The 27,169-nt window shown below is 41.3% G+C and overlaps 1 protein-coding gene and 1 pseudogene across 1 annotated transcript; both read right to left on the minus strand.

Moving 5' to 3' along the window:
- Positions 1–966: 966 nt before the first annotated feature.
- On the minus strand, positions 967–9,560 carry LOC118369798 (cytochrome P450 26A1-like; annotated as a pseudogene).
- Positions 9,561–10,807: 1,247 nt separating this feature from the next.
- Positions 10,808–16,788, minus strand: LOC118369799 (cytochrome P450 26B1-like). The gene is made up of 7 exons (XM_035754504.2): positions 16,528–16,788; positions 15,694–15,948; positions 15,033–15,257; positions 14,492–14,767; positions 13,952–14,107; positions 13,301–13,744; positions 10,808–12,339 (listed from the first exon to the last, which is right to left on the minus strand). Exons 2-7 carry the CDS (start codon positions 15,895–15,897, stop codon positions 12,004–12,006), a joined length of 1,641 nt encoding a protein of 546 aa, XP_035610397.1. The 5' UTR covers positions 15,898–15,948; positions 16,528–16,788; the 3' UTR covers positions 10,808–12,003.
- Positions 16,789–27,169: the final 10,381 nt, after the last annotated feature.

Here is a 27,169-nt window from a genome sequence, read left to right on the forward strand (position 1 = left end):
CTTCCTAATACGCACCAGACTATATGCGCTCCTGAGATCCAATTTTGTGAAGAGCTGCGCTCCCTGAAATGATTCCACTGCCGTAGCAATGAGAGGTAATGGGTAGCTGAACCCCACTGTGATGGCATTTAGACCTCTATAATCAATACACGGGTGGCTCCCAGGTGGCTTGTGGCAAACTTTAAACAACACTTTTTATGGATATCTTTAAGAAATGGCTTTCTTCTTGCCACTCTTCCATAAAGGCCAGATTTGTGCAATATATGACCGATTGTTGTCCTATGGACAGAGTGTCCCACCTCAGCTGTAGATCTCTGCAGTTCATCCAGAGTGATCATGGGCCTCTTGGCTGCATCTCTGATCAGTCTTCTCCTTGTATGAGCTGAAAGTTTAGAGGGACGGCCAGGTCTTGGTAGATTTGCAGTGGTCTGATACTCCTTCTATTTCAATATTATCGCTTGCACAGTGCTCCTTGGGATGTTTAAAGCTTGGGAAATCTTTTTGTATCCAAATCCGACTTTAAACTTCTTCACAACAGTATCTCGGACCTGCCTGGTGTGTTCCTTGTTCTTCATGATGCTCTCTGCGCTTTTAACGGACCTCTGAGACTATCACAGTGCAGGTGCATTTATACAGAGACTTGATTACACACAGGTGGATTGTATTTATCATCATTAGTCATTTAGGTCAACATTGGATCATTCAGAGATCCTCACTGAACTTCTGGAGAGAGTTTGCTGCACTGAAAGTAAAGGGGCTGAATAATTTTGCACGCCCAATTTTTCAGTTTTGGATTTGTTAAAAAAGTTTGAAATATCCAATAAATGTCGTTCCACTTCATGATTGTGTCCCACTTGTTGTTGATTCTTCACAAAAAAATACAGTTTTATATCTTTATGTTTGAAGCCTGAAATGTGGCAAAAGGTCGCAAAGTTCAAGGGGGCCGAATACTTTCGCAAGGCACTGTAGTTTCCCATGTTTTTATTGAAAACATTCCACATGCAACAACAGAGTTAAGTTGCATGAAAATGGTAAAGTACAGCTTTAAAACAATTGTATTTCAAAATATCCAAAAAATGATTTGTCTCAGAACTATTGGAGTGCAACATGAAGTGCTTTTAAAAATGTTGCTTTTACAATGCTACTGGGGTTGACATAAATATCTGTCGTACAAAAGATATGTAATATAAAAAATACACAATATGTCTTTCATAAAATATTTAGTGTATTTACATAAATGCCAATATTTCACTATCAGTAGGTCTGGATACATTTGGTGAATTTTGTGGGCAGATTGTCCACTGGATAAACGGATGGGCCTGTTTTCATTGTCGGTGGTCCATTCAACAAAGTCCAGTCGCATCTGGTGACCACCTCGACCAGGAACACCTTAAGTAAAACTTTAGCAAACTCTTTACCCACACATGTCCTCGCACCACCCCCAAAGGGGATGTAACCAAACCGGTAGGAGTCATCTGGTGACTTGTCCATAAACCTCTCTGGCTGAAACTCCTCCTTATTAATAAGTGTGTCCAGCACGTCGTGAGTGTCGCAGATGCTGTAGATGACGTTCCAACCCTTGGGAATCTGGTAGCCCTGAGGAGACACAATATAGGATGTTAGGTTGGGGTGAGGATGGCAATGATTTCAAATAATTTTATTCCAATCGTTATACAGTTTCTGAAGGCTTTGATGTATATCACAGGAGGTTGGTGGCACCTTAATTTCGGAGGACCCGCTTGTGGTAATGACTAGAGCAGAATCAGTGAAATGGTATCAAATACATCAAACACATGGTTTCCAGGTGTTTGACGCCATCCCATTTGCTCCGTTCTGGCCATTATTATGAGCCGTTCTCCCCTCAGAAGCCTCCTGTTATGTATAACATGAGCTCTATATTAATACCTATGCCATATTGTGTGTGAGACATTTGTAGAAAAACTCATATGCTATAAGAGGACATGGTTTCCATTTTGTGTTTCTCAAAAGACAATCAATTATGCCTCCTTTAAACTTTTAGCCTAAAATCTTGTGTAAATGTTATTTCAGGACCTTCAAATCAAATCAAATTGTATTTGTCACATACACATGGTTAGCAGATGTTAATGCGAGTGTAGCGAAATGCTTGTGCTTCTAGTTCCGACAATGCAGTAGCAACCAACGAGTAATCTAACCTAACAATTCCACAACTGCTATCTTATACACACAAGTGTAAAGGGATAAAGAATATGTACATAAAGATATATGAATGAGGGATGGTACAGAACGGCATAGGCAAGATGCAGTAGATGGTATCGGGTACAGTATATACATATGAGATGAGTAATGTAGGGTATGTAAACATAAAAGTGGCATAGTTTAAAGTGGCTAGTGATACATGTATTACATAAAGATGGCAAGATGCAGTAGATGGTATAGAGTACAGTATATTCATATGAGATGAGTAATGTAGGGTATGTAAACATTATATTCAGTGGCATTGTTTAAAGTGGCTAGTGATACATTTTTTTACATCAATTTCCCTTAGTAAAGTGGCTGGAGTTGAGTCCGTGTAGGATCGTGTAGGACCTTTTAAGGACCTACACGGAAGTTTACTTACATTAAGCTCAAAAGTCTTCAGTACTACACGGAAGCCACCAGGGACAGGAGGGTTGATCCGGAGAGTTTCCTTAATGACACAGCCGGTGTACTTCAACTGCTCCAACAACTCAGTACTCAGGGGTTTGTCCTCTGATTGGGCTCCCAACATATGTTGTAAATATATTACTATTTAATTACACAGAGATAGGGGCACATGCTTCTTGCATGGAGAGTATTCTTATTAAAACCACTGTCTGGGTGAGGTGTGCAGCAAATTAAATCAATTAAATATAGCCCTAGATTTGGAAGAATATGATTTATAAATACCTTAATGAGATTTGTGTCTGATCTTAATCTCATCGTAACCAAACAACTACGGGCTTCTATTGATTATACTTTTCTTGTCATAGAAAACGTTGTAAATGAATGATTTATGGTTTCAAATCATGTTTAAATCATATTATGCCATGTCATTGGCACTACAAAAATCAAGTGCTTTTAATGCTAGCCTATTGTGCATAGTGTTGCTTTAATGCATAATACAAGTAACTGCCAAAATAAAGGAAAAAACAACACAAAGTGTCTTATGTTGGGCCAGCACGAGCCAGAACAGCTTCAATGCACCATGGCATAGATTCTACATTTACATTTACATTTAAGTCATTTAGCAGACGCTCTTATCCAGAGCGACTTACAAATTGGTGCATACACCTTATGACATCCAGTGGAACAGCCACTTGCATCTAAATATTTTTTTGGGGGAGAAGGGGGTGAGAAGGATTACTTACCCTTACTTACCCTATCCTAGGTATTCCTTGAAGAGGTGGGGTTTCAGGTGTCTCCGGAAGGTGGTGATTGACTCCGCTGTCCTGGCGTCGTGAGGGAGTTTGTTCCACCATTGTGGGGCCAGAGCAGCGAACAGTTTTGACTGGGCTGAGCGGGAACTGTACTTCCTCAGTGGTAGGGAGGCGAGCAGGCCAGAGGTGGATGAACGCAGTGCCCTTGTTTGGGTGTAGGGCCTGATCAGAGCCTGGAGGTACTGAGGTGCCGTTCCCTCACAGCTCCGTAGGCAAGGACCATGGTCTTGTAGCGGATGCGAGCTTCAACTGGAAGCCAGTGGAGAGAGCGGAGGAGCGGGGTGACGTGAGAGAACTTGGGAAGGTTGAACACCAGACGGGCTGCGGCGTTCTGGATGAGTTGTAGGGGTTTAATGGCACAGGCAGGGAGCCCAGCCAACAGCGAGTTGCAGTAATCAAGACGGGAGATGACAAGTGCCTGGATTAGGACCTGCGCCGCTTCCTGTGTGAGGCAGGGTCGTACTCTGCGGATGTTGTAGAGCATGAACCTACAGGAACGGGACACCGCCTTGATGTTAGTTGAGAACGTCAGGGTGTTGTCCAGGATCACGCCAAGGTTCTTAGCGCTCTGGGAGGAGGACACAATGGAGTTGTCAACCGTGATGGCGAGATCATGGAACGGGCAGTCCTTCCCTGGGAGGAAGAGGAGCTCCGTCTTGCTGAGGTTCAGCTTGAGGTGGTGATCCGTCATCCACACTGATATGTCTGCCAGACATGCAGAGATGCGATTCGCCACCTGGTCATCAGAAGGGGGAAAGGAGAAGATTAATTGTGTGTCGTCTGCATAGCAATGATAGGAGAGACCATGTGAGGTTATGACAGAGCCAAGTGACTTGGTGTATAGCGAGAATAAGAGAGGGCCTAGAACAGAGCCCTGGGGGACACCAGTGGTGAGAGCGCGTGGTGAGGAGACAGATTCTCGCCACGCCACCTGGTAGGAGCGACCTGTCAGGTAGGACGCAATTCTACAATTGTCTGGAACTCTTTTGGAGGGACATGACACCATTCTTACATGATAAATTCCTTTATTTGGTGTTACGTTGATGGTGGTGGAAAACACTGTCTCGGGCACACTTCAGAATCTCCCATAAGTGTTCAATTGGGTTGAGATCTGGTGACTGGGAAGACCATTACGTATGGTTTACATTGTTTTTATGATCATCAAACCATTCAGTAACCACTTGTGCACTGTGGATGGGGGCATTATCATCCTATGGGGGCATAGCCATGGTAGCCAAAATAATGGCCTGCCCAGCATTTTTATACATGACCCTAAGCATGATGGGATGTTAATTTTTAATTAATTCAGGAGCCACACATGTGTAGAAGCAACTGCTTTCAATATATTATGTCCCTCATTTACTCAATTGTTTCCTTTATTTTGGCAGTTACCTGTGGCCTTGGATTCATGCATGTTAACATTAGAAGCCTCCTCCCTAAGTTTGTTTTATTCACTGCTTTAGCACACTCTGCCAACCCGGATGTCCTAGCCGTGTCTGAATCGTGGCTTAGGAAAACCACCAAAAACCCTGAGATTTCCATCCCTAACTACAACATCTTCCGACAAGGTAGAACTGCTAAAGGGGGCGGTGTTGCAATCTACTGCAGAGATAGCCTGCAGAGTTCTGTCTAACTATCCAGGTCTGTGACGAAACAATTTGAGCTTCTACTTTTAAAAATCCACCTTTCCAGAAACAAGTCTCTCACCGTTGCCGCATGCTATAGACCACCCTCTGCCCCCAGCTGTGCCCTGGACACCATATGTGAATTGATTGCCCCCCATCTATCTTCAGAGCTTGTGCTGCTAGGTGACCAAAACTGGGACATGCTTAACACCCCGGCCACCCTACAATCTAAGCTTGATGCCCCCAATCTCACACAAATTATCAATGAACCCACCAGGTACAACCCCAAATCCGTAAACACAGGCACCCTCATAGATATCATCCTAACCAATTTGGCCTCCAAATACAACTCTGCTGTTTTCAACCAAGATCGCAGTGATCACTGCCTCATTGCCTGCATCCGTAATGGGTCTGCGGTCAAACGACCACTCCTCATCACTGTCAAACGCTCCCTAAAACACTTCAGCGAGCAGGCCTTTCTAATCGACCTGGCCCGGGTATCCTGGAAGGGGATATTGACCTCATCCCATCAGTGGAGGATGCCTGGTTATTCTTTAAAAGTGCCTTCCTCACCATCTTAAATAAGCATGCCACGTTCAAAAATGTTTGAACCAGGAACAGATATATCCCTTGGTTCTCTCCAGACCTGACTGCCCTTGACCAGCACAAAAAAATCCTGTGGCATTCTGCATTAGCATTGAATAGCCCCTGTGATATGCAACTTTTCAGGGAAGTTAGGAACCAATATACACAGGCAGTTAGGAAAGCTAAGGATAGCTTTTTCAAGCAGAATTTTTCATCCTGTAGCACAAACACAAAAAAGTTCTGGGACACTGTAAAGTCCATGGAGAATAAGAGCACCTCCTCCCAGCTGCCCACTGCACTGAGGCGAGCTGCCCACTATAATTGAGAATTTCAATAAGCATTTTTCTACGGCTGGCCATGCTTTCCACCTGGCTACCCCTACCCCGATCAACAGGCCTGCACCCCCCACAGCAACTCGCCCAAGCCTCCCCCATTTCTCTTTCACCCAAATCCAGATAGCTGATGTTCTGAAAGAGCTGAAAAAATTGGACCCCTACAAATCAGCCGGGCTAGACAATCTGGACCTTCTCTTTCTAAAATTATCTGCCGAAATTGTTGCAACCCCTATTACTAGCCTGTTCAAACTCTCTAGATCCCCAAAGATTGGAAAGCTGCCACGGTCATCCCCCTCTTCAAAGGGGGTGACACTCTAGACCCAAACTGCTATAGACCTATATCTATCCTGCCCTGCCTTTCTAAGGTCTTCGAAAGCCAAGTTAACAAACAGATTACCGACCATTTCAAATCCCACCGTACCTTCTCCGCTATGCAATCTGGTTTCAGAGCTGGTCATGGTCATCAGCCATGCTCAAGGTCCTAAACGATATCCTAACTGCCATTTACAAGAGACATTACTGTGCAGCCATATACACCAACTTGGCCAAGACTTTCGACTCTGTCAATCACCACATTCTTATCGGCAGACTCAACAGCCTTGTTTTCTCAAATGATTGCCTTGCCTGGTTCACCAACTACTTCTCTGATAGAGTTCAGTGTGTCAAATCGGGGGGCCTGTTGTCCGGACCTCTGGCAGTCTCTATGGAGGTGCCACAGGGTTCAATTTTTGGGCCGACTCTCTTTATCCAGCCAGCATCCTTTATATTGACCAGGGCCCCGTTTCCTGAGAGCGATGGAATTTAGGTTTAGGAGTGTTTTAACAATGCATCTTTCCTACAGCGACCGAAGATGTAACATGTTTCCCAAAAAATCATGCAGAAAGAACGGTCGCAAAGTGCGTCGTTGGAGCATGTGTCTATACTGATAGGATCAAAAGATAGATAGGGAGCTGCGCACATGTTAAACTACAGTAGCCTAGAAGTTGCAAAATAGAACTCAATTGATTGAACATTAAATGTTATATCAATATGTTTGAAATAGACCTATAGCCTACTATTTATATTGTAATGCAGTCATCTCGGTTTTATTTTAGGCATTTTGTTATAGCCTACGTCGCTTGTTTGTATCAATTGCAAAGACACTGGCAACTTCGTATTTTTTGTCAACTTTGTTCTTAAATTATCAGAAGTCACAGACAGGTAAACCATGTGATACTATGTTTAGCGGATATCCTCTGTGTATAAAGTGACACGGGAGAGCAAAAAAAAGCATCTAATAAGCATCTAATTCCGAGCGTTTTCAAGTGCAACGTCCATAAATATGATTTTGGGAAACAGCTCTGAGATTTAACGATGTTCCTACAAATGCATCTAACGATAAACTTATCCTTAAGATCCTTTTGAAAAATCGGGCCCAGCTACTCAAGTGGGCGCCATAACAATGAAAGGAAAAGTCTTTAAAAATGGACAGCAGTCTAGCCAATGAGAGTGCAGATGTGAGCGTGAACAACAGGCATAACACCAATATGAAGTGTTTTTTCTCAAAGTTGCTGAGATGTCACGTGTCCTACTTAGGCTATATTAGTACACTTATAACAACCTAATATAACAACCTACGCATTACAAAACTTCTAGTCGATCAAATTAACCACACATAGCAAATAAGCTATTTCATTTTTTGTTAAACCAAATTCGACACTCATTGACCGCCATACAAAAACTCCTTACTTAGTGAGCGAAAAATATACGAAAAAACGCCACCTGCTGGAGAAAACAGATTTTGGGCCCAGTTATACCTCGCGCTTCGCCTCTTCCTCTGGTGATACCAACCTTCTCCTGAAGCTCATGGCGCATTTTACGCATGACATTCGCATGCAGCCCGAGAAACATCACCAGAGAGGTCGCAGTGCTCGCTGTGTGGCCACCGAATAGTAATTCTGTGGCAGATTCTTTTATCTCCTGTTGGAAATACATAAATAATTGTTCATACATGGAGTAAATGGCAGTGTGTAGAATCAAATAACCATGAAAATGAAAGGCATCTGTTACCTCCATGCTTACTCGCTGCTCCTTCCTCTCACCGTCCTCAATCAATAATTGCAGCGCATCCTTATAATTGTTGTTGTTATCAATATTGGAAAGCTTCTTTTTTATGTTTTGCTCTATTTTTGAGTGGATGATGTTGGCGCTCTCAGACCCTATAAACGGAATGGTGAATAATATCGGTCAATAATGTTGTGCGCACACTGTAGCCCCATGTGACGCATTCCAGGGCTGCTTCAATCAATCAATCCTACCATTTCACAGGCAACTTACCCGATACAAGCCGCTGAAAGGAACATTGATTGGTAGGGAGAAAAGGTTCTTTATCATTTCTTCGAACACTTCCACTAATTACAGCTCGTCGGTCTTTGATTGCTCGGGCTCGAAGCCTAGCAGGATTCTCATTGCGATGCGGAACATGAGGCGCTTCATCTCTGGGTACATTAGCACGCAAGAGTCGCTCTGCAGCCAGTTATCCACGGCGCATCTCACCTCCTCCCGGATCACAGGAATATACTGTCCCATGGCCTCCCGGGAAAAGGCTTTTATGATCGCCTGCAGGCAAACAGGAGAGTGCGCTTTAAGTGTATGCTATAAAGAAAAGGCGTGGTAAATTACAATGTGTTTTTCATTATAAATATAAACCATGAGGTTCCTACACAGATTTGTAGGCTACTCAACATTGCCTACCTTTTTCTTGCTCTTGTGGAGCGCGCCGTGCGCAGGGCGTGCGACCCGAGGATGAGTCACACTGATGCTGGCCACTGAGCCGCGACCAATTTGTGTTCCGACATCAGAATCTGTTTCACATGTTCTGAACCCATTATCCTCACGGTTGGACTCCCAAAGAGATGCGTCTTATAAATATATCCATATTTCTGACGTTTCATTTTTAGAAATGTTCTTCTCTGAAAATAAATCGTGTAGAAAAGGTGCACACTAATAATTGCATATTTAAATTGCTTGAATTAGGCTACTAAACAACCTTTCGGTTTTTTCAATAGCATACTCTTCTGTGAGGACATTTCAGCCTGATGCATAACCCCAACTAATCGACAGCAGCCTGCTGCACACTGTAAATATAGGCAGGATAAGAGTTTGCAATTGATGTTTCCATCATCAGTTACCTGCAGGACCATCTGAAGCGTCTCTCCAAGGAAGGGCAGTCCCATGGTACCCGGAGGAAGAGGACTCTGACAGGTTGGATCACTTCCACTAATGACGTACATTTCCCACAGTTTCATCGCCGCCACGATCAAAATGAGTGGGAGCACGAGAGTGCAAAAACATGTTATGAATAAAGCGCCGAACCCCATCTCTAGGAGAATCTTGTGAAACAAGTGCAAGATGGATGGCTGGGAGTGGACCACGGGGAGTGGAAGTAGCCAAGTGTTGCACTTGACTGTTGCGTCTCACCCTCCATTCTGCGCTTTTATTCTCCCGTCTCCCCCAACCATGCCTCATTTTACCTTTGGCCAGACAAATTAGTTCACTCAGAGTTCATGTTTAATTGTGTTGCTTTTGCTTTTGCTCGCGCCCAGTGCTCCGCCCACAGTGGACTGGTACGAATGTTTAACCATTTATTGGTGTGCGGCCCCACAATAGAATATAAGTATTTTACTTTGGAAAAGACCTCATCGGTTACCCAATATATCGTGTTCTTCGTTTACAAGCTAAACCCCCTAGTCTGAGACTGATCGGGCTTGATTATGTAAATAGAACATTTGGCCTATTATACTTCCGAGAGACACTCGTGTTCATGAAGAGGACATCCAGGCTTGACACATGTGTCAATAGGCTAGGACAAGCGCTGCATCTGTGTTCACTTTGCATTCATATCAATGTATTGTCCTATATTTTTCTAGCGGTAACGGATTCATGCTTTGTATTTAGTTTACTCTACGGGGTGTACTGTTAATGAATATCACCGTTCTCTGTGCACCCTGTGTTAAAAAACCATTACCGCAGCGCGATTCCAACAGATTTGGGGGCAGGGACGCTCTGTCCCATTTCTATGCGTTGCCCTGCCTGTGACCTACAACACGGACCGTGACATCCGTGTGAACTCTGGTGCCAAAACGTCGCCAAGTTCACTGCCCACCAAATGAGGAGTTACAGAGCCCTTTACCACTCATGATTAGGATCGCGCCATCATCTTCACAGTCGTCTATTCTGTCAATCAAATTGAGTGCATAATCATACATTATCTCAATCTATAGGACTATTGTTTTTCAATGTCTCAATTAACCTATAGGGTATAGCCTACAATTTAGAATAATTTAAACCTTTTTGGAGGTAATTTGACGTGATGAGAGAGAGAGAGAGAGAGAGAGGAAGATAGAGGGTGTGTGTAGTTGGGTGGGTGGAAGGGAGGGGGTAGTTCTGTTAAACGTGGGTGGTCTGAGGGTTTAAATCAAGTGTCTTACCTACAATTAATAATTTCAGTCGTCTATGGAGGAAAGTCAGATAGTGACCTATAGGTCTAGAATTCTTTGGTGTGGAAATTATGTTGTGAGATATCATTGGTGTTGTGGTCACTGCTTGTGAACGCACAGTTAACAAAGCGTCACCTAAACTGAGGGTCAATAGTGCAGAGTTAAATCGTTCACTAGAGGGTCACACTGCAATCCGAGTTCACTCTGAAGGTGTAACCTTTCAGGTTCCATTTATCTTCGGGGGCGGAGCCTGTCAAATGATATGCAAATCGTTCTTGTGGTTATGGAATTCAATGATATGAGTTGGCGAACAAAAACAGACCCAACTAACCACTAAGACTATACACTACGCTTACAATTGACTATATTTTGGCATCTCATATTAAAAACAACACATTTCATAATATATTGTATAGGCTTATACTGTGATAATACTGGCACACTTATCAAATGTCATATTATCAAAACCTTAACAATTTGATCTATAAACAAGTTCATATTGCTCTTTTTATAGAACGGGAATCTATACATTGTGCTTAACATGATGGCAGCAAATGCACATTTGTAATTTACCCTTTACATCGTTCTATAGATAATACGAGCAACATCTACAGAAAAATACACACATTCAATCAATAGAACAAATACACACTCCGTAAAGGAGAAAAAGTGCTATCTCCTTCCATGAATCCATCTTAACCGGGTCATTTCACAGCGCTTCCATCATGCTTTAAAATCAACGATTATTCATAATGATGGAACATGTAATAATAATTGGTTATTTTCTCTAGGTAAGTTTATATAATTGCATTTTGATTTATAGACTTTCTAATCAAATAATTAGCGATACTCTAGGCCTATGGTTTGTTTTAACGGTCTATGCTTTACATTGATTATAAATAACTAGGCCTATTCATTATTATTCCATATGTACACAGACTTAACCAAAGTGTTCTATAAATAAAGCTTATTTGTAATACTACTTCATTTCATACACACATACACTTATTTAGCCTAGAAATGTAGGCCTATATCTCATTTCAATCTACTTACATACTGGACATAAACACATACATTTGGAATGTATTTCTGAAAGTCTTTCGTGGAGACCAAGTGCAAGATCTGAAAGACAATTTCGTATTATAGACGGATATTTATAATCAGTCCTGAGCACAAATAATGTTTGTTCTGAGAGAAAAGCCCTACTCGTCCATTGTATATTGCATTATGGTGCTGAAATATAGGCTATCATTTTTCGATTTGCTATGTTATGGAAGTGGGCGCCCGGATGTCCGTGAAGAATAGCAAATGTATGCAGTCACTTTTCCCAGTGCGTAAAAAGGCGATCTTGTCGATCATCATCACAGGTCACTGGCACCATGCATTGGTTCCACTCTACAATGACCACCGTGTTTCTCACAGCATAGGGTTCTTGCTGATGTATTCAGATTGAATAACTTAATATTGCAATTGTGGAAAGTTAATGAGCTTAATGTTAATGTTTTTAATAATAACAATGACATCTCTAAACTATCGGAGTAGGCTATGCGTAACTGAAATGCACATGCAGTCCATTGACGGGGTGGACTATTGGCACCGTTTGCATCTTGGGGAATGTTTCCGTGGCGAGTGTCCATTTGCACGTGCCAATCACCTCAACTGCCAGGGTTTTTAGTATCATTTGGGCAAGTTCCTTTCCGACGCAACTCCTTATTCCGCCACCAAATGGAATGTAATTGAAGCGCCCAGTCTTGCTCTCTTCACGCTCCGGCCCGAAGCGGTCTGGGTCGAAGATCTCTGGTCTCTGGAACACTGCAGCTGTCTCATGGGTGTCCCGGATACTGTACATTACACTCCATCCTTTAGGAATCTGGTAGCCCTTGGAAGTAGAGAGACAAAACAAAAATTAAACTTCAATATAATATTTACAAGGATAAGGTTGCTATTGGCAAGTGACAACCGCTTTACAGTCAGATTGAATGCTCTTTGACTTCCGGAAATGTTAAGGTATATTCAGCATCATCTGTATCTCACAACATATCACATGGACCCTAAACATCAATATGAATATTATCAACTGTAAGTCAATTATCAATCAGTATGAATAAAGTTGTCATAATCTGACTAGAATATATCTAATCGTATCCACCATCGGACATAAGATATCCAGACGGTTTCAAAGTTATTTATACTTTTACCCTAGGGTCCTCAGTTCACTATATCCCTCATTTCAAATAAAAGCCTATGTGAATCTCTTGGTCACTTTATATGGAGCAATGATTGGGAGATGCACTTGAGCGCTGCACACATTATGGTGTATTGAAAACTCGCTCAATTACTTTAAAAAATACTGACATCGCATTGTATCTGCTTTCGAATAATGTTTTATGTTCTAGCCAGTTGAGGGACTAATTGCCCGACATCACAGTAAATCTAAAGTATGATGCGGTGTGGCCTGGTCATGGGGTTTATCTAAGGTCAGCTTCAATACACTCTTAGAAAAAAAGCTTCTGGATAGAACCAAAAAGTGTTCAATGCTTCATATATAACACTACTAAAGGTTGTATATAGAACCGACATTTATTCCAAATATAACCCTGCATGTAACCCAATGGTTCAGTGAAGAATAACCCTTGGGCTTCTGATCAAATAACCCTACAAAAGGGAACCTTTCTGGTTCTTTCCAGAACCCTTTTTTAAAGAGTGTAGTGCGCTTCCGTAGTGTGTAAAAAGTGTGCGTAATTCTTATGATGTCATAAGGTGTATGCACCAATTTGTAAGTCGCTCTGGACAAGAGCGTCTGCTAAATGACTTAAATGTAAATGTAAATGTATACTTACGTTCAATTCAAATGTTTGTAGCACGGTCCTGTATCCTCCAGACACTGGCGGGAGAAACCGCAGGACCTCCTTGACGACACATTCAATGTAACGTAGCTGACTCAGTTTCTCCAAAGTTAAACAAGGAATATGAGACCGAGAACACTGTGCTTCTTCGTCTTCATCCAGTGCGCAATTAACAGTCCCGTTCCCATTCATCAACAGGGTGTCCTCTGTGTCTAGAGGCCGATGTTCCTCATGTTCCGCCGCAAGAGGACCTTTCAGACCATTTTCTTTGCCGGAGCATCTGTGGGCGCTATGTGCTTCGTAGCCGAGACCCTCGGACTCCAGCTCCATCTGGGCTTTCTCCACCACAGCAGGGTGCCGCAGGAGTTGAAGAATAAGCGAAGTGGAGGCACTGGCTGTAGTTGAGTGAGCAGCAAATATTAACTCCACCGCTGTTTCCTAGACACCAGAAACAGAACACAATTAACATTTTATTTAAGCTTTAATATTGGACATTTGTTTTGGTCGTCCAAAGTAAATAAATGGTAAATTCACCTTAGTAGGCTATAAACTTCCAAATAAGTCTGACTATACAATTGCAAATGTGGGATTGTATATGCATATGACCAAAGCAGAATGGTTAAACAGAAAGATACAATAATTTACCTTCAACTCCTGCATGCTGAGTTCATTTCCATTTTCCTTGGCACTGATCAACATGTAATCGAAAGCATCATAGTACTCATCAGACTGTTGTTTCTGCATTTTCTCCTCTATGATTTTCTCCATGCACGCATGTAGGATTTCCCGGGCTTCTATTCCCTGAGAAGAAAAACCATACATCAGCGTGGCATCTAATGGATTTTAGCTGCCTTGATGGGATATTTCCATTCAGTGCTTGAAAATATATTATATTTACTCTTTTCCATTCTAATAACATATTGGGAGTTAATGTGATGTGCAAGTTTTTTGTTACCATTGCAAGTTAGAAAAATAGTTTTGTAATAATGCCACACCATACAATATGAATTAGGCTACAATAGTTTTGTTTTTTTAAACATGTAAAGAAATTAATCATAAATAAACGTATTATCATTTCAGGGTTATCATTTCTCAGGACTATCATTTCTACATTGATTAAAACATAAAATAAATATGTGAATAATTTTACAGCATTATAACATTGTTGGCTGTAGGCTTACTCACTTTGCGGAGGCCACTCATAGGTGCGTCAATTGGTAGTGAGAAGAGGTTGTTCATGAGTTGCTCAAAGATCTTAGACAGGTAAGCTATGCGTTTTTCCTCCATCTTCAGTCCCAACAAGACTCTGACAGCAATGCGAAATGTGAGAGACTTGGCTGAGACGTAAACATTCACTGGGCCAGGCTCTGAGCACCACTTTGCAATTTCAGACTTGACAACATCTTGCAAGCGAGGTAGGTAAGTCTCCAAGGCCCCGCGGCTAAAGACTTTTGCCAAGATCTTAAAGGAAAGCATAATAAAAAGTTATCACCTGGTAGGCTACAAGGTACCCCAGACAACAATTGAATAATACTTGAGACAAAATTAATCATCCCGATACTTCTCTAGTTATTACCTATAATAACTCAATAGCAACAGCAAGGAATTATGTGCATATTTTATTGCCTTGATTTGCCTCCCTGGCGAGTAACAGGCCTAGAAGATGATCATGCCTCACCAAGTTATGTCCCCTGCGGGTTTTTACTCATCTTTATTTCATCCTTACTTTTCTCTTCTTCTTGTGCAAATCTCCGATAGAGTTGACCAGGGTGTCGGGTCCTAGGATAATACGGGTACTCTGAGGCCACTGCGTGCAAACCAAGTTGTGTTCTCCAAGCAAGATTTTACGGATGTTTTCGGCACCAGTCACCCGGATAACAGGCTTTCCTAAAAGGTGAGTTTTAAAAACGTTGCCATGCTTCTCTCTCCTGGAGATGTGGAAGTTGGACCCCTGTCGTAAAACACAAACACACACAAAAGCGGTAAAGGAGGTGTTCAGTTCATGTGTATAAAGAGGGCGCGTTCTACCCATGGCCTTAAGGCTCTACCCCGTGCCTCCTAGTTTACGCCCAGTCTGGAAGCGGGATGCATTCCTACAGGAGCGCGGTGTGGAATTGAAGTGAAAGCGTCTGTTTTTCACCGCAAGAATGAATTACACACGCTCATCAAGTCCACACAAGTATAGTACCATGGACGAATTATATTCAGTATACAGTATACTGAACTGAGATGTAATGTTTTCATAAGTTGTGTGCTGTTTCTTTGCACATTTTAACACAAACAAACTCTTTAGCTCATCACATGCATGGTGACATACGTCGCGTAAAAGGCACATATAGTCTATCTTGGAACGCTTGTAAAAAAAACTAAACAATTACTCCTCATACCTGAAAGAGCCAGTGGAACGTTTCTCCCACCAGCGGCCAGCCCATGGACCCATTGGGTAGCGGCAACTTGCTCTCTGTGTCCCGCGTAATGGTCCACCGGAAGGTCCACAGTTGCCTGGAGACGGCAAGCAAGATCAGGGCGGAGAGCACTGATGTGAGCGCAGTGACCAGCGCTGACAAGTGATTGAGCTCCAGAAGGAACATCTCCAAAAATCCACGTGCTACTGTGTGAAGTCTGACTCGTGCTTCTTTTCTCTGTCCAGAGTAGAGACAAATCATTTCCCAAAAACGTTAATGGCGCTTTTATGTTGCAATTGTTATTCATGCAACTTACTTCCCAATCTTAACAGACACATATTTGTATGACAGGCATGGTTTCTGATAATTATGCAGAAGAGATGGTTTAAGTAGGCTAAACGAAAGAAAAAGATGATCCTGATTTATATCTACTGGAAGTCTCCTTCATTCCGCCTCAATTTACTTCCCCTTGAATGACGACAAACTCACAAGTATTCCAAATAGTTGTACAGGTTACATACGTCGGCTTGTCTATTTAAGTGCGTTTATACAGGTCCCGTGTTTTATAGTGATTTGTAATAAATCAAGCAAAAGCGGGGGATACACTCACATTGATTGAAATACAGTAGCCTACAGTTGGCCAACGTTTGAGACGTGTAAGGCGGATGCTGACTAATAATCGTATAGTATCTTCCTTTAAGAAAATAACACTGAAAAAAAGTTGCCTATTTTAAAAGCGTTTGTAGCTTGAGAAAAACACAAAAACATCAAAGAAAACAACTGGAATATTGTAATAGTAGGTGTAGAGAGCCTTACCTTGTCTTAAACGTGGAACCAAGTCGCTGACAGCAGCGAGAAACTCGTCCTTAAAGGTCTCTTTCCTCCTCCACAATGTATTGTTCGCACGGAGCTTTATAAATATTGGAACACTACATGATCCACCTTCGCAGATGACGTATAACGTTTTTTTTTTATATATATATCTAAAGAGCTCGTTAAATCGCCAGGATTGGAGAAAAGTTTGTGATAGCACTCGGAGATTGAGTGAGCGCGAGCGATGCGGCTTTGAAAGTGCGTGTAGGGTATGGGGATCGAATGGCAGCTGATTGAGGAGACAGGTAACCAACCAATCACTGAAACCCTTCAGTTTGACGGACTCTGTTCACATAGACCAGTTCTCAATTGGCATGGACATGGCGCAGGCCTTTGTATTGCATGCCCTGTCAACCTGCGTGAATAATAATACATATTGGCCAACAATTAACAATAATCTGAACAAGTTTTCATGATTTCAAGATGAATTCAACCTGCAAAATTATAGGTAATATTTATTTTCTAGGATAAATAGCACTATTTACATTTTCAAGAACTTAATCTAACGTGAGCAAATTATAACAAATCTAGGTTTCCGGATGATTTGTCCTGTAATTTTACGCAGTTGAATGTCTTCATATTTAATGTTGAAATCACAGGTTGAACGTGTTAGATTAAATAAACCACAATATAGCATTTTAGAAACTGGTACACAAATGTCAAAAGAAATGTAAATATAACATTAGCTTAAATTCCAAACTTCGGGAAATGCTTTACGCGTGGTTGTGTTAACATTCCTCTGGTTAGAATTGGGTTTCCTCTCATATTTAGTGTTGATGAGTGATGGCTAGTGGAAGCGTGCCCCAGAGATGCCGGTACCTGGTGCCCTCAGTTCTTCCAGGTGGGTTCCTTTTTCGATCAGGGAACAGACAGAACACCTGTTGCGCACATTTTGGATTGTTGGCCAAATTCGTAAATGTAATGTTTAAACAAAGAATTTCAATACAAGAGAGTAACATACAGTCTAATTTTTTTAAATAAAAATATTTGTATCTAATGAAATAACATGTGAAAAAAATAGATACAGTAGATCAATGTGGTCCAAAATGGTCTACCTATTTTTTTAAAATTGTGAGATGAAAAGGGTACTTTTATCTTCAGTTTGATTTCAAATAAAATGTTAGACTGCGGCCTCACATTGTAAACATGTCATTAACCAACCGTGTTACTCTATATGGCAAATGGGTGTGTAATGACCCTTTATGGCTAAATCCAAACATTTGGTGAAAAAGTTTGAAAACTTTTTTGTATAGCCAGTTAACAAGGGTCATATAATTTTCACCATTAGGACATGTTAACTACCACAAAACTGTTAACAGGTAATAACATAGGCCAATGTTATAACAGCTATATCAACCATATCAAATGTACCAACATTTCTCATAAGCCTGTTAGGCTATGTGGATGGCATCAGTTATAGAAGGATGCACTATGTTAACAAATCTTATTTGAGCCTCCTATGGCAAGCCATTTTATAGTGAATATGTTCCTCTTAATTGTGAGATTGCTAATGTTACTGTCAGATTGAGTGACAGTGTACATAGTCACTATATGAGCTGACCTTGGTCTTTGCTTGCTCTATGTCTGTTGTGCTGTTCCCACTGTTACATAACTCAGCCAGGCCAAACTTTAGTGCAGGGTCCATCACAAATGTCCTAGGTGGCAAAGGTCCAGATGGATAATGTAATTTGTCGGCGTAGTTACAAACCCCCACCTCACAACCCATGCGATCTCAACGCCAGTTGAGTATGGAGGCTCTAGTGGATTACTGTCAAATTATTTAAAACTGTGAAATTATGGCCTTGATTTCCGTAGGCATTATCCTACCGACCATTAGGGGCAACGTGAACACCTATCGCATATCCCTACCCTAAAAGCACACCATCACAAATGATCGTGAAATACATACAAATTAATAATTAGGTATTCGTGACAGTCACATGATTTTTTTCATGTCCACCACACAATTTTCTAAGTAATTTTATCTTTAAAATTCACATTTATTATAGCTAAAATTAGCTAGGTTAGAAAGGTGGCTAATCTTAGTTTAGCTCATTGAAGACAAATGAAGCAGGTTAAAATGGAGATATAACATGCATAGTTTGAATTACTCCAGGAAGTAACGTTGCAGTTTAGCTCAGTGCTGCCCCCTCTCATTGAGTAATTCAAGTCGAAGGCCGACCGGGGCTCCATTAGCAACTCAATTATCCTTGTTACTTTTTCTGTGTGCGATGGAAATATTATCGGTTTAAGGACATACATCTGGTGTATTAGAAGCAATTATTGATACATTATTGTCCTCAAAAAAATATTATACTCACGCTAAGATTGACCACAAAGATCAACCATTTTCCATTCACTATAATGGAGGATCCTGTTTTCGTCTAATAATACATGCAGTATTGTGGTCAACCTTGAACGTGGTTTCAATGAGAGGGGGCAGTCGTTCTCCCCTGGGTTAAGGTTAGGGTTAGGTTTAGCTAACATGCTAGCTACGTAGTTACAAAGTATAGACGGGTTGGCTGACAACGTCATGGAAGTGATGCGCGCACATCGATGTGGCCGGAAGCCGTGCTTTGTTATGATTCTGAACGGTCAGACAGCTAGCAACAATAAGAAGCTGCCATGTGGGGAATCTTGGTGGCTCGTTTCATCTCGTTGTGTCTTGTTATTGATACCATGTCTTGTTTGGAGGTGTTTTGACTTATTTCATGTCAATGCTAATATGACTTCAAATTCGCTAGCTATCTAACCAACAACTGTAATGATGTATTTGAGAGAAAACATGCTCATTCTGCAAATGTATTACTGTTTTCAATAAATATTTGAAGACAACATTTACAATTTGTCAACAATCTAAGCCTTTGCCCCAGAGTTGCAAACGTCTTAAACAACCAACCCATCTATTTTGCAGTCGCTAATTAGCTCAAATGTTAAAGTTCTCCATCATGTGATTTAATCACGCAACATTTGGGTTGCTAGACCTTCGGTTATTTTACTACCAGTGCTTCATACAAGTAATCGAGAAACCCTCTCAGCCCTCAATGATTAGTCATGGATCAGCTTGTATTTGAAATCCTTCAGTGATAACAAACACATAGTATAGCCCTCCGTGTCATGTTGGGTTGTAATGATAACCTGACCATAACCTGGCCCACTCCCTCTTCCTGCTCTGATGTTGATGAAATTCAGCATTTGATATATGATTCATACTTCCAGCTTAATGCCACTCCTAGATGCCAAGTCCCCATGTGATTGAGAGGCAAGTCCCATCTCTGTGCCCCTTGGTTCCCTGTGGGCTGCTGCTCTATAGAGATATATGGAGGAACCTACCCCCCAGCAGGTAAACAGACAGGGATTGCAGTAGTTATTTGGATTTAGACTAATCTCTCCCATGGGGCAGAATACTTGCCTGGGACCCAGCAGCTCCCCGCCTGTCCTCTTCTCTCACTGCCACCGTGCTGTCATACGACTCCCGTACTAAAGCCAGGTCAGAGGTCTGTTCACTGATTGATTAGATAACTAAGTCAATATTTACATAATTATGGCATCACATAACAACTTATTACAATGGAAACCACTTCCCATGATTGACTTAGTTATCAAATCAATCAGGGAACAGACATCTGCCCTGGATTCAGTAGGAGGCAAAATGGTGAAGAAAACCAAATGGTTAGGCAATGTCTTGAGAGAAATCTGTAACAGCATTCAAGGTGTAGTCACTGTGACCCAGTCTCACTTTGAAGTGTGAGAGGCAACAACTCAGGTACCTTTCCACTCAACCTTTTACGGGGGGCAGGGGGAGAATGTGTGTGTGTGTGTGTGTGGGGGGATATTCTCTTGTCTAGATATTTAGGAAATGCCATTATTAATTTTAACAGCCGGGAAACCGAATACCAAAGAAGAAGCTATCAGCTATGGCTGTGGGAGACAAGTAGGGGCTTGTCAGACATGTGGAGGGAGCTTTTAATCCAGACAAGAACACAACACTCAATGTTAGGATGATGAATGAATGTGTAAAATAACTGTTTCACTAACAACATCATCTCAAGAGGGGATTTTGAATTTGTTTCCCAACCGTAGTTTATAAGGCTATTACAATGATTAATAACCCTTAATGCTCGTATAAAAAACATATATAGTTAATTTTCATCTAATGATGATTATGCCCCAACACAAAATTATGTCTCGAATAAATGACTGCTATATATTATTTGTACCAACATAACATTGAATTAAGTATGGATACTAAATTACTTGAGGTGTGTCATGGAAAAGACTTGACGAAGCAGCTGAATGAAAAGTTATGCAAGGGCTGTTCACAGAGAAGAAGACAGTGTCAACACTGGGAGAAAGTGAACTATGCCACCTACTACCCTAGAGGCATTGCAATGGCATGTGTCTGGAACCTTTACTGACATGACTACAGCTAATGTACCTCTTACAGAGTGCTGTGTACTTTACTGTCATGGATAGAGATCATCCGATTTTTGGGGGGACAACTGTAAAACACATTTTTCATCCATGGAATAGCAAAGTACTTTTAAAACGCCTTGAATGAATTTGGTAAACACTGTGCTGGAAAACGTGTCAAGAGGGGGGATATTTTGATAGATACTTTATTTGGAAGAACTTGTTCTGACACCAATCCTTTGTTCAATTAGTCAAGGAATTAAGGGCGTTGAAGTACATTTCCCATTTCCTTTGAGCATTACAACATTTGAGGTTATGATTCTAGGTGTTAACGTTAACAGACAATATGGTGAATAAATGAATGGCAGCTATTTCTGTCAATAATATAATTAACTGTGAAAAATAAAACGGTTGATCCCATCCTTTTTTATTTCTTTATTCTTCTGTTGCTATATTAAACATTCTGTAGGGTCACTCACATGTACATTTAAAGCCAGCTCCACTGCTTTTTTTTGCTTCATTCTTCCCTTCTAATCAGGGACAGATTTAGAACGGGGACACCAGGTGGGTGCAATTAGTTATCAAGTAGAACAGAAAACCAGCAGTACTCCGGACCTCATAGGGTAAGATTTGAATACCTTTGCTCTAGGATATTTATTTTACATTTTCATGCTTATTACCACAACATCTTTGATCGGTAATTACACCACACATGCGGTTTAATTCAAGGACAACTTTGAAATCCCCTGCAGTTCTATCAAGGCCTGTTCTCTCAAATGGAGCTTTCAAATTTGTATTTGTCCATCAAGTTAGACAGAGTGAGAATAAGTTCAAAGGGGGTGAGATATCCCGTGGTCTCACAGTGAGGTAGAATAAATAGAATGTGCTTTAATTTGGAGATTTGTCGCTGTCTGTCATGTCACATAAATTCCCACAGTGAGCACTGGCCTGATCTGGTTTATATAATAATATAATAAATGCCATTTAGCAGCTGCTTTTTTCCCAAAGTGACTTAGTGATGCGTGCATCCATTTTTCATATTGGTGGCTCCAGTAGGAATTGAACCCACAACACTTGGGATGGCAAGCACCATGCTCGACTGACTGAGACAAGATGACACTGACAGACATGGTCACCCATTTTCTAGCTCCTAGCCAACTTTGCAGTATTATTATAATTGTTTTGTTATTTCTTACATTATCTGCTCACAACGTTTCTTGTATTGTTACCTACAGCCGAAAATTACTTTTGGAGTTTAGATTGGCGGTTACTCAACAGAAATTCTAGCAGAAATTTGATTGTGCAACCCAATACATGTCAAACATGCTTTTAAGTTATGTACCCAGTAGGTCCCTCAGGTCCTCTGGCACTGGCATTTTAACTATCCCAAAGGCTAGGATGAAGAGGCAAGGAGAAGCAGCCTTTAGATATTATACCCCCAGCCTCTGGAATAGCTTGCAAGAGAACCTGAGGGGGGCTGAAACTCTGGACATATTTAAAAGAGATCTTAAAACACACCTTTTTAGTTTAGCTCTTCAGTCGTTCAGTTTTTATTGTTATTCATCAGATTTTTATTCTCTTATGTTTCTGTAGTAAATATTTAAGTTTTTATTTGTTTTTTTCCTGTGAAGCACAATTCCATGTCTGAAATGTGCTGTGTAAATAAAGTTTGATTTGATTTGAATTCCCTGACCTGGATCCTTTGTTTGAACTTCCCGAGCCAGCTCTATTCACCCTGGGGGCTGCACCAAAACGCTGATGTCGGAGAAGAGGAAGAAGAAGTGGGGCCCTAGTCAGACTCAGGTGGCTTGCATACCGTCCACCGCTTCTGAGTACATTACTCGCTAATATTCAGTCACTGGACAATAAAGTAAACTAGCTCAGGGTGAGGATCAACTTCCAGAGAGACATCAGGGACTGTAACATACTCTGTTTTACAGAATCATGTCTCTTTCCGGATATATTGTCCTGTCCATTCAGCCAGCAGGGTTCTCTGTCCATCGCGAGGACAGGAAGAAAGAACTCTCCAGGAAAAAGAAAGGTGGAGGGGTTTGTTTCATAGTGTGATTGTGGTAGCGTACAGGAACTCAAGTCCTTTTGTTCTTCCAATCTGGAATAACTCACCTTCAAATGCCAACTGCATTACCTCCCAAGAAAATGTTCTGCAGTCATCATCACTGCTGTGTATATTCCCCTCCAAGCCGACACCACAACATCTCTCAAGGAACTACACGGGACTATATGCAAACTGGAAACTGCTTATCCTGAGGCAACATTTATTGTAGCTGGGGACTTTAATAAAGGAAATCTGAGGAAAATGCTACCAAAATTCTATCAACAAATTTCTTGTGCTACATGCGCATGACATACTCTGGATAATTGCTCATCCCGCTTCCGGGATGGCTACAAGGCCCTCCCCCACCATCCCTTCAGATTCCGCCTTCATTTTGCTCCTCCCCACCTATAGGGAGAAACATAATCAGGAAGCACTCGTGGTAAGGACTGTTCAATGTTGGTCTGACCAATTGGTTCTATGCTTCAAGATTGTTTTGATCACGCGGACTGGGAAATGTTCCGGGTCGCCACTGAGAATAGTAGAGAATAGTATCGATGTACAGTATACATTGACTGGGCTCATCAGGAAGTGCATAGAGGATGTTGTTCCCACTATGACGATTCCAAACCAAAAACCGTGGACAGATGGCCGCATTTGCGCAAAACTGAAAGTGCGAACCATTACATTTAACAATGGCAAAGTGACTGGGAACATGTACAAACAGACCAGCTATGATCTCCGTAAGGTTTAAAAGAGGCAAAACGACAGTACAGGGCCAAAGTGGAGTCGCAATTCAAAGGTTCAGACACAAGCCGTATGTGGCAGGGACTCCAAACAATCATGGATTATAAAGGGAAAGCCAACCACGTTCCGGACACCTTCTTCACCCGCTTCGAGGAAAACAACATTGAGCTGCCGATGCGGCCCCCTCCTCTTACGAGGACTGTGTGCACTCGTTCTCCGTGACCGACATGAGTAAGTAATTTAAGTGTGTTAACCCTCCCAAGCCTCGCTGCCGGCCCAGACAGCATCCCAAGCCGCATCCTCAGACCAATTCAAAATTGATTAAATATATTTTTTTCCTCAGCCATCTACACACAAGACCCACTAATTGCCTCTTCAACCTCAGGAGGCTGAATACATTTGCTTAGCCCCTAAGACCCTCACAAACTTCTACAGATGCACCATTGAGAACATCCTGCCGGGCTGTATCACTGTCTAATACGGTAATTGCATCGTCCTCAAATGCAGGGCTCTTCAGAGGGTGGTGCGGTCAGCCCAACGCATCTTCGGGGTCACACTGCCTGCCCTCCACGATATATACAGCATCCGGTGTCACAGGAAGGCCACCCATTAGGGGTCACAGCCATCCTAGTCACGTCCTGTTCACCCCACTATCATCTAGAAGGCGGAGACAGTACAGGTGCATCAAAGCTGGAACAGGGAGACTGAAAAACAGCTTCTATCTCCAGGCCTTCAGACTGTTAAACAGTCACCACTAGCAATCCTCCGCCCAGTACACTGCCCTGAACCTTAGTCACTGTTACTACTCGGCTACCACTCTATCATGCACCTTAGAGACTGCTTTGCCCACTATGTACATAAGGTCCGTGAACACTGGTCCTTTAAATAATGTTTCTATACTTTTTTTACCCACTTTATATGTATATACTGTATTCTAGCCATGGCTCATCCTATATAACTGCTGCTGTACACACCTTTTCTGTTCATATACTGCCCATACTGTCTATACACACCATTTTATATATATATATATATATATATATATATACAGTATATAAGGTGTGTACAGCAGTCGTTTTATATGCCTTTAGAAAGTACCCCTTGACTTGTTCCACATTTTGTTGTGTTACAGCCTGAATTCAAAATGTATTAAATTTTTTAAAATTCACCCATCTACACACAGAATTTACATAAGTATTCACACCCCTTTGCTATGACACTCCAAATTGAGCTTAGGTGCATCCAATTTCCTTTGATCATATATTATATAATATTGGATGCCTGTGGAAGACCTAAGTGTTGAAACGTTGTAACAAATGCAGTGTTTTCCTTACATTTTTTCTTGATGATTAGTTGACAAGTTGAATCAATTGTGCTAGTCTGTAGCTACAAAATAAATGTGTACTGTTAAGGGTACTCGAGGACTAGAGTTGGGAAACATTGACGTAGGATATACAGGTAACTTCTAAAATAAAGGAAACACTTGAGTAAACGATGGATACAAAGCATATTGAAAGCAGGTGCTTCCACACACGTGTTTCCTGAGTCAGTTAAGCAATTCATATCCCATCATGCTTAGGTTCATGTCTACAAATGCCCATTTGCCCATTACCTTGGCTACCATGGCTAGAAGAAGATCTCAGTGAATTTAAAAGAGGGATCTCAATGGAGCATAGGGTGTTTAAAGGGTGTGTGTGTGTCTCAGTCACCAGATCTCGACCCAATTGAACACTTATGGGAGATTCTGGAGCGGCGTCCCAGACAGCGTTTTCCACCACCATCAACAAAACACCAAATTATGTTAGTTGTCGTGGAAAAACTTGTGCTGCATCTCACCAGTAGAGTTCCAGACAGTTGTAGAATCTATACCAAAGCACATTGAAGCTGTTCTGGCGGCTCATGCTGGTCCAACGTCCTATTAAGACACTTTTTTGTTTCCTTTATTTTGTCAGTTACCTTTAAGTTTGTCATGTTTGTGGTAATGCTAGATTTTGATGGAGAGTACATTTGTGTTATGAGATGCTTGTGTTCCCCATGGCAACCTTAGTGTTAGTGCAGTGCTACTACATACTGTAGGGGCTTGAGTTGGCAATCTGCTGGCAATCTGTTTTCGGTGAATATGGTCTAAATATGAGGTACAATATGGTCTAAATATGAGGTACAATATGGCATAAATATGAGGTACAATATGGCATAAAAATGGGGTACAATATGGCATAAATATTAGGTATAATATGGCATAAAAATGAGGTACAATATGGCATAAAAATGAGGTACAATATGGCATAAATATGAGGTATAATATGGCATAAAAATGAGGTACAATATGGCATAAATATGAGGTACAATATGGCATAAATATGAGGTACAATATGGCATAAATATGAGGTATAATATGGCATAAAAATGAGGTACAATATGGCATAAAAATTAGGTACAATATGGCATAAATATGAGGTATAATATGGCATAAAAATGAGGTACAATATGGCATAAATATGAGGTACAATATGGCAGAAAAAGGACATTGGTGGATATCTCCTGTAATCCAGTGTTAAAGGTGAGAACAGATTGTTTTGTAAATGCAAGTTCTAAAGTAACATATGAGATAATGAATTGCCTACTGCAGTTGTTAAAATAGTAGCCTATGTGATAATCAAATTCTCCCATTTTAAATAGAGGAGTCTGGTTTTCTGTGACCTTTGCTTTCCATGTTCTTTCCTGTTCTGAAAATGTAATGGAATTTGTTACTGAAATAATGAAGTATCCATTGAATCCAAACCAATTCAAATACATATTTTTGGTCTTACTATTAGATAATTTCAGCCTAGTGAACTCGGAGTATACTCTTTGGTCCTGCAGTCAGTTTGCAGAGGAAACAGTGGAGGTTATTCTATAGCACTCTGTCTCGAAATCTAACACTCCTCAATCAACATCCGCAAGCTATCAATCAGGGAAACTTCCAACTAGCGAAAGAGAAAGTTGTCCACGTCCCAAAAACAACCACCCCGAGAGTTGACAGGATACAATACATATCCTAACAAAGGTTAAAAGGCTTCCACATGTCAACATGGATTTAAATATCACTTCCAGAATTGCACATTTAAAGTAGCTATGAGTTTGCGATGAAGATTGACAATATGTTTCACAATGAGTTCTGCTTGTGGCTCATATTCTCAACACAAACTGAAAGAGAATGTTCAGCTTAACATGTTGGCCAAAACAGAAAGGAATGCAACAATTTTAAACCTGAGACATTATTGACCAAATATCCTGGCTTCATTAGGCCAATTACGAGTAATAAAGGAAAGATCTCTGAGAATCCATTTGACAGATACGTGGTAGGGATCATTGGAAGGGGAGCCATATTCT

The sequence above is a fragment of the Oncorhynchus keta genome, chromosome 36, assembly GCF_023373465.1.
Source record: "Oncorhynchus keta strain PuntledgeMale-10-30-2019 chromosome 36, Oket_V2, whole genome shotgun sequence".
Lineage (NCBI taxonomy): Eukaryota > Metazoa > Chordata > Actinopteri > Salmoniformes > Salmonidae > Oncorhynchus > Oncorhynchus keta.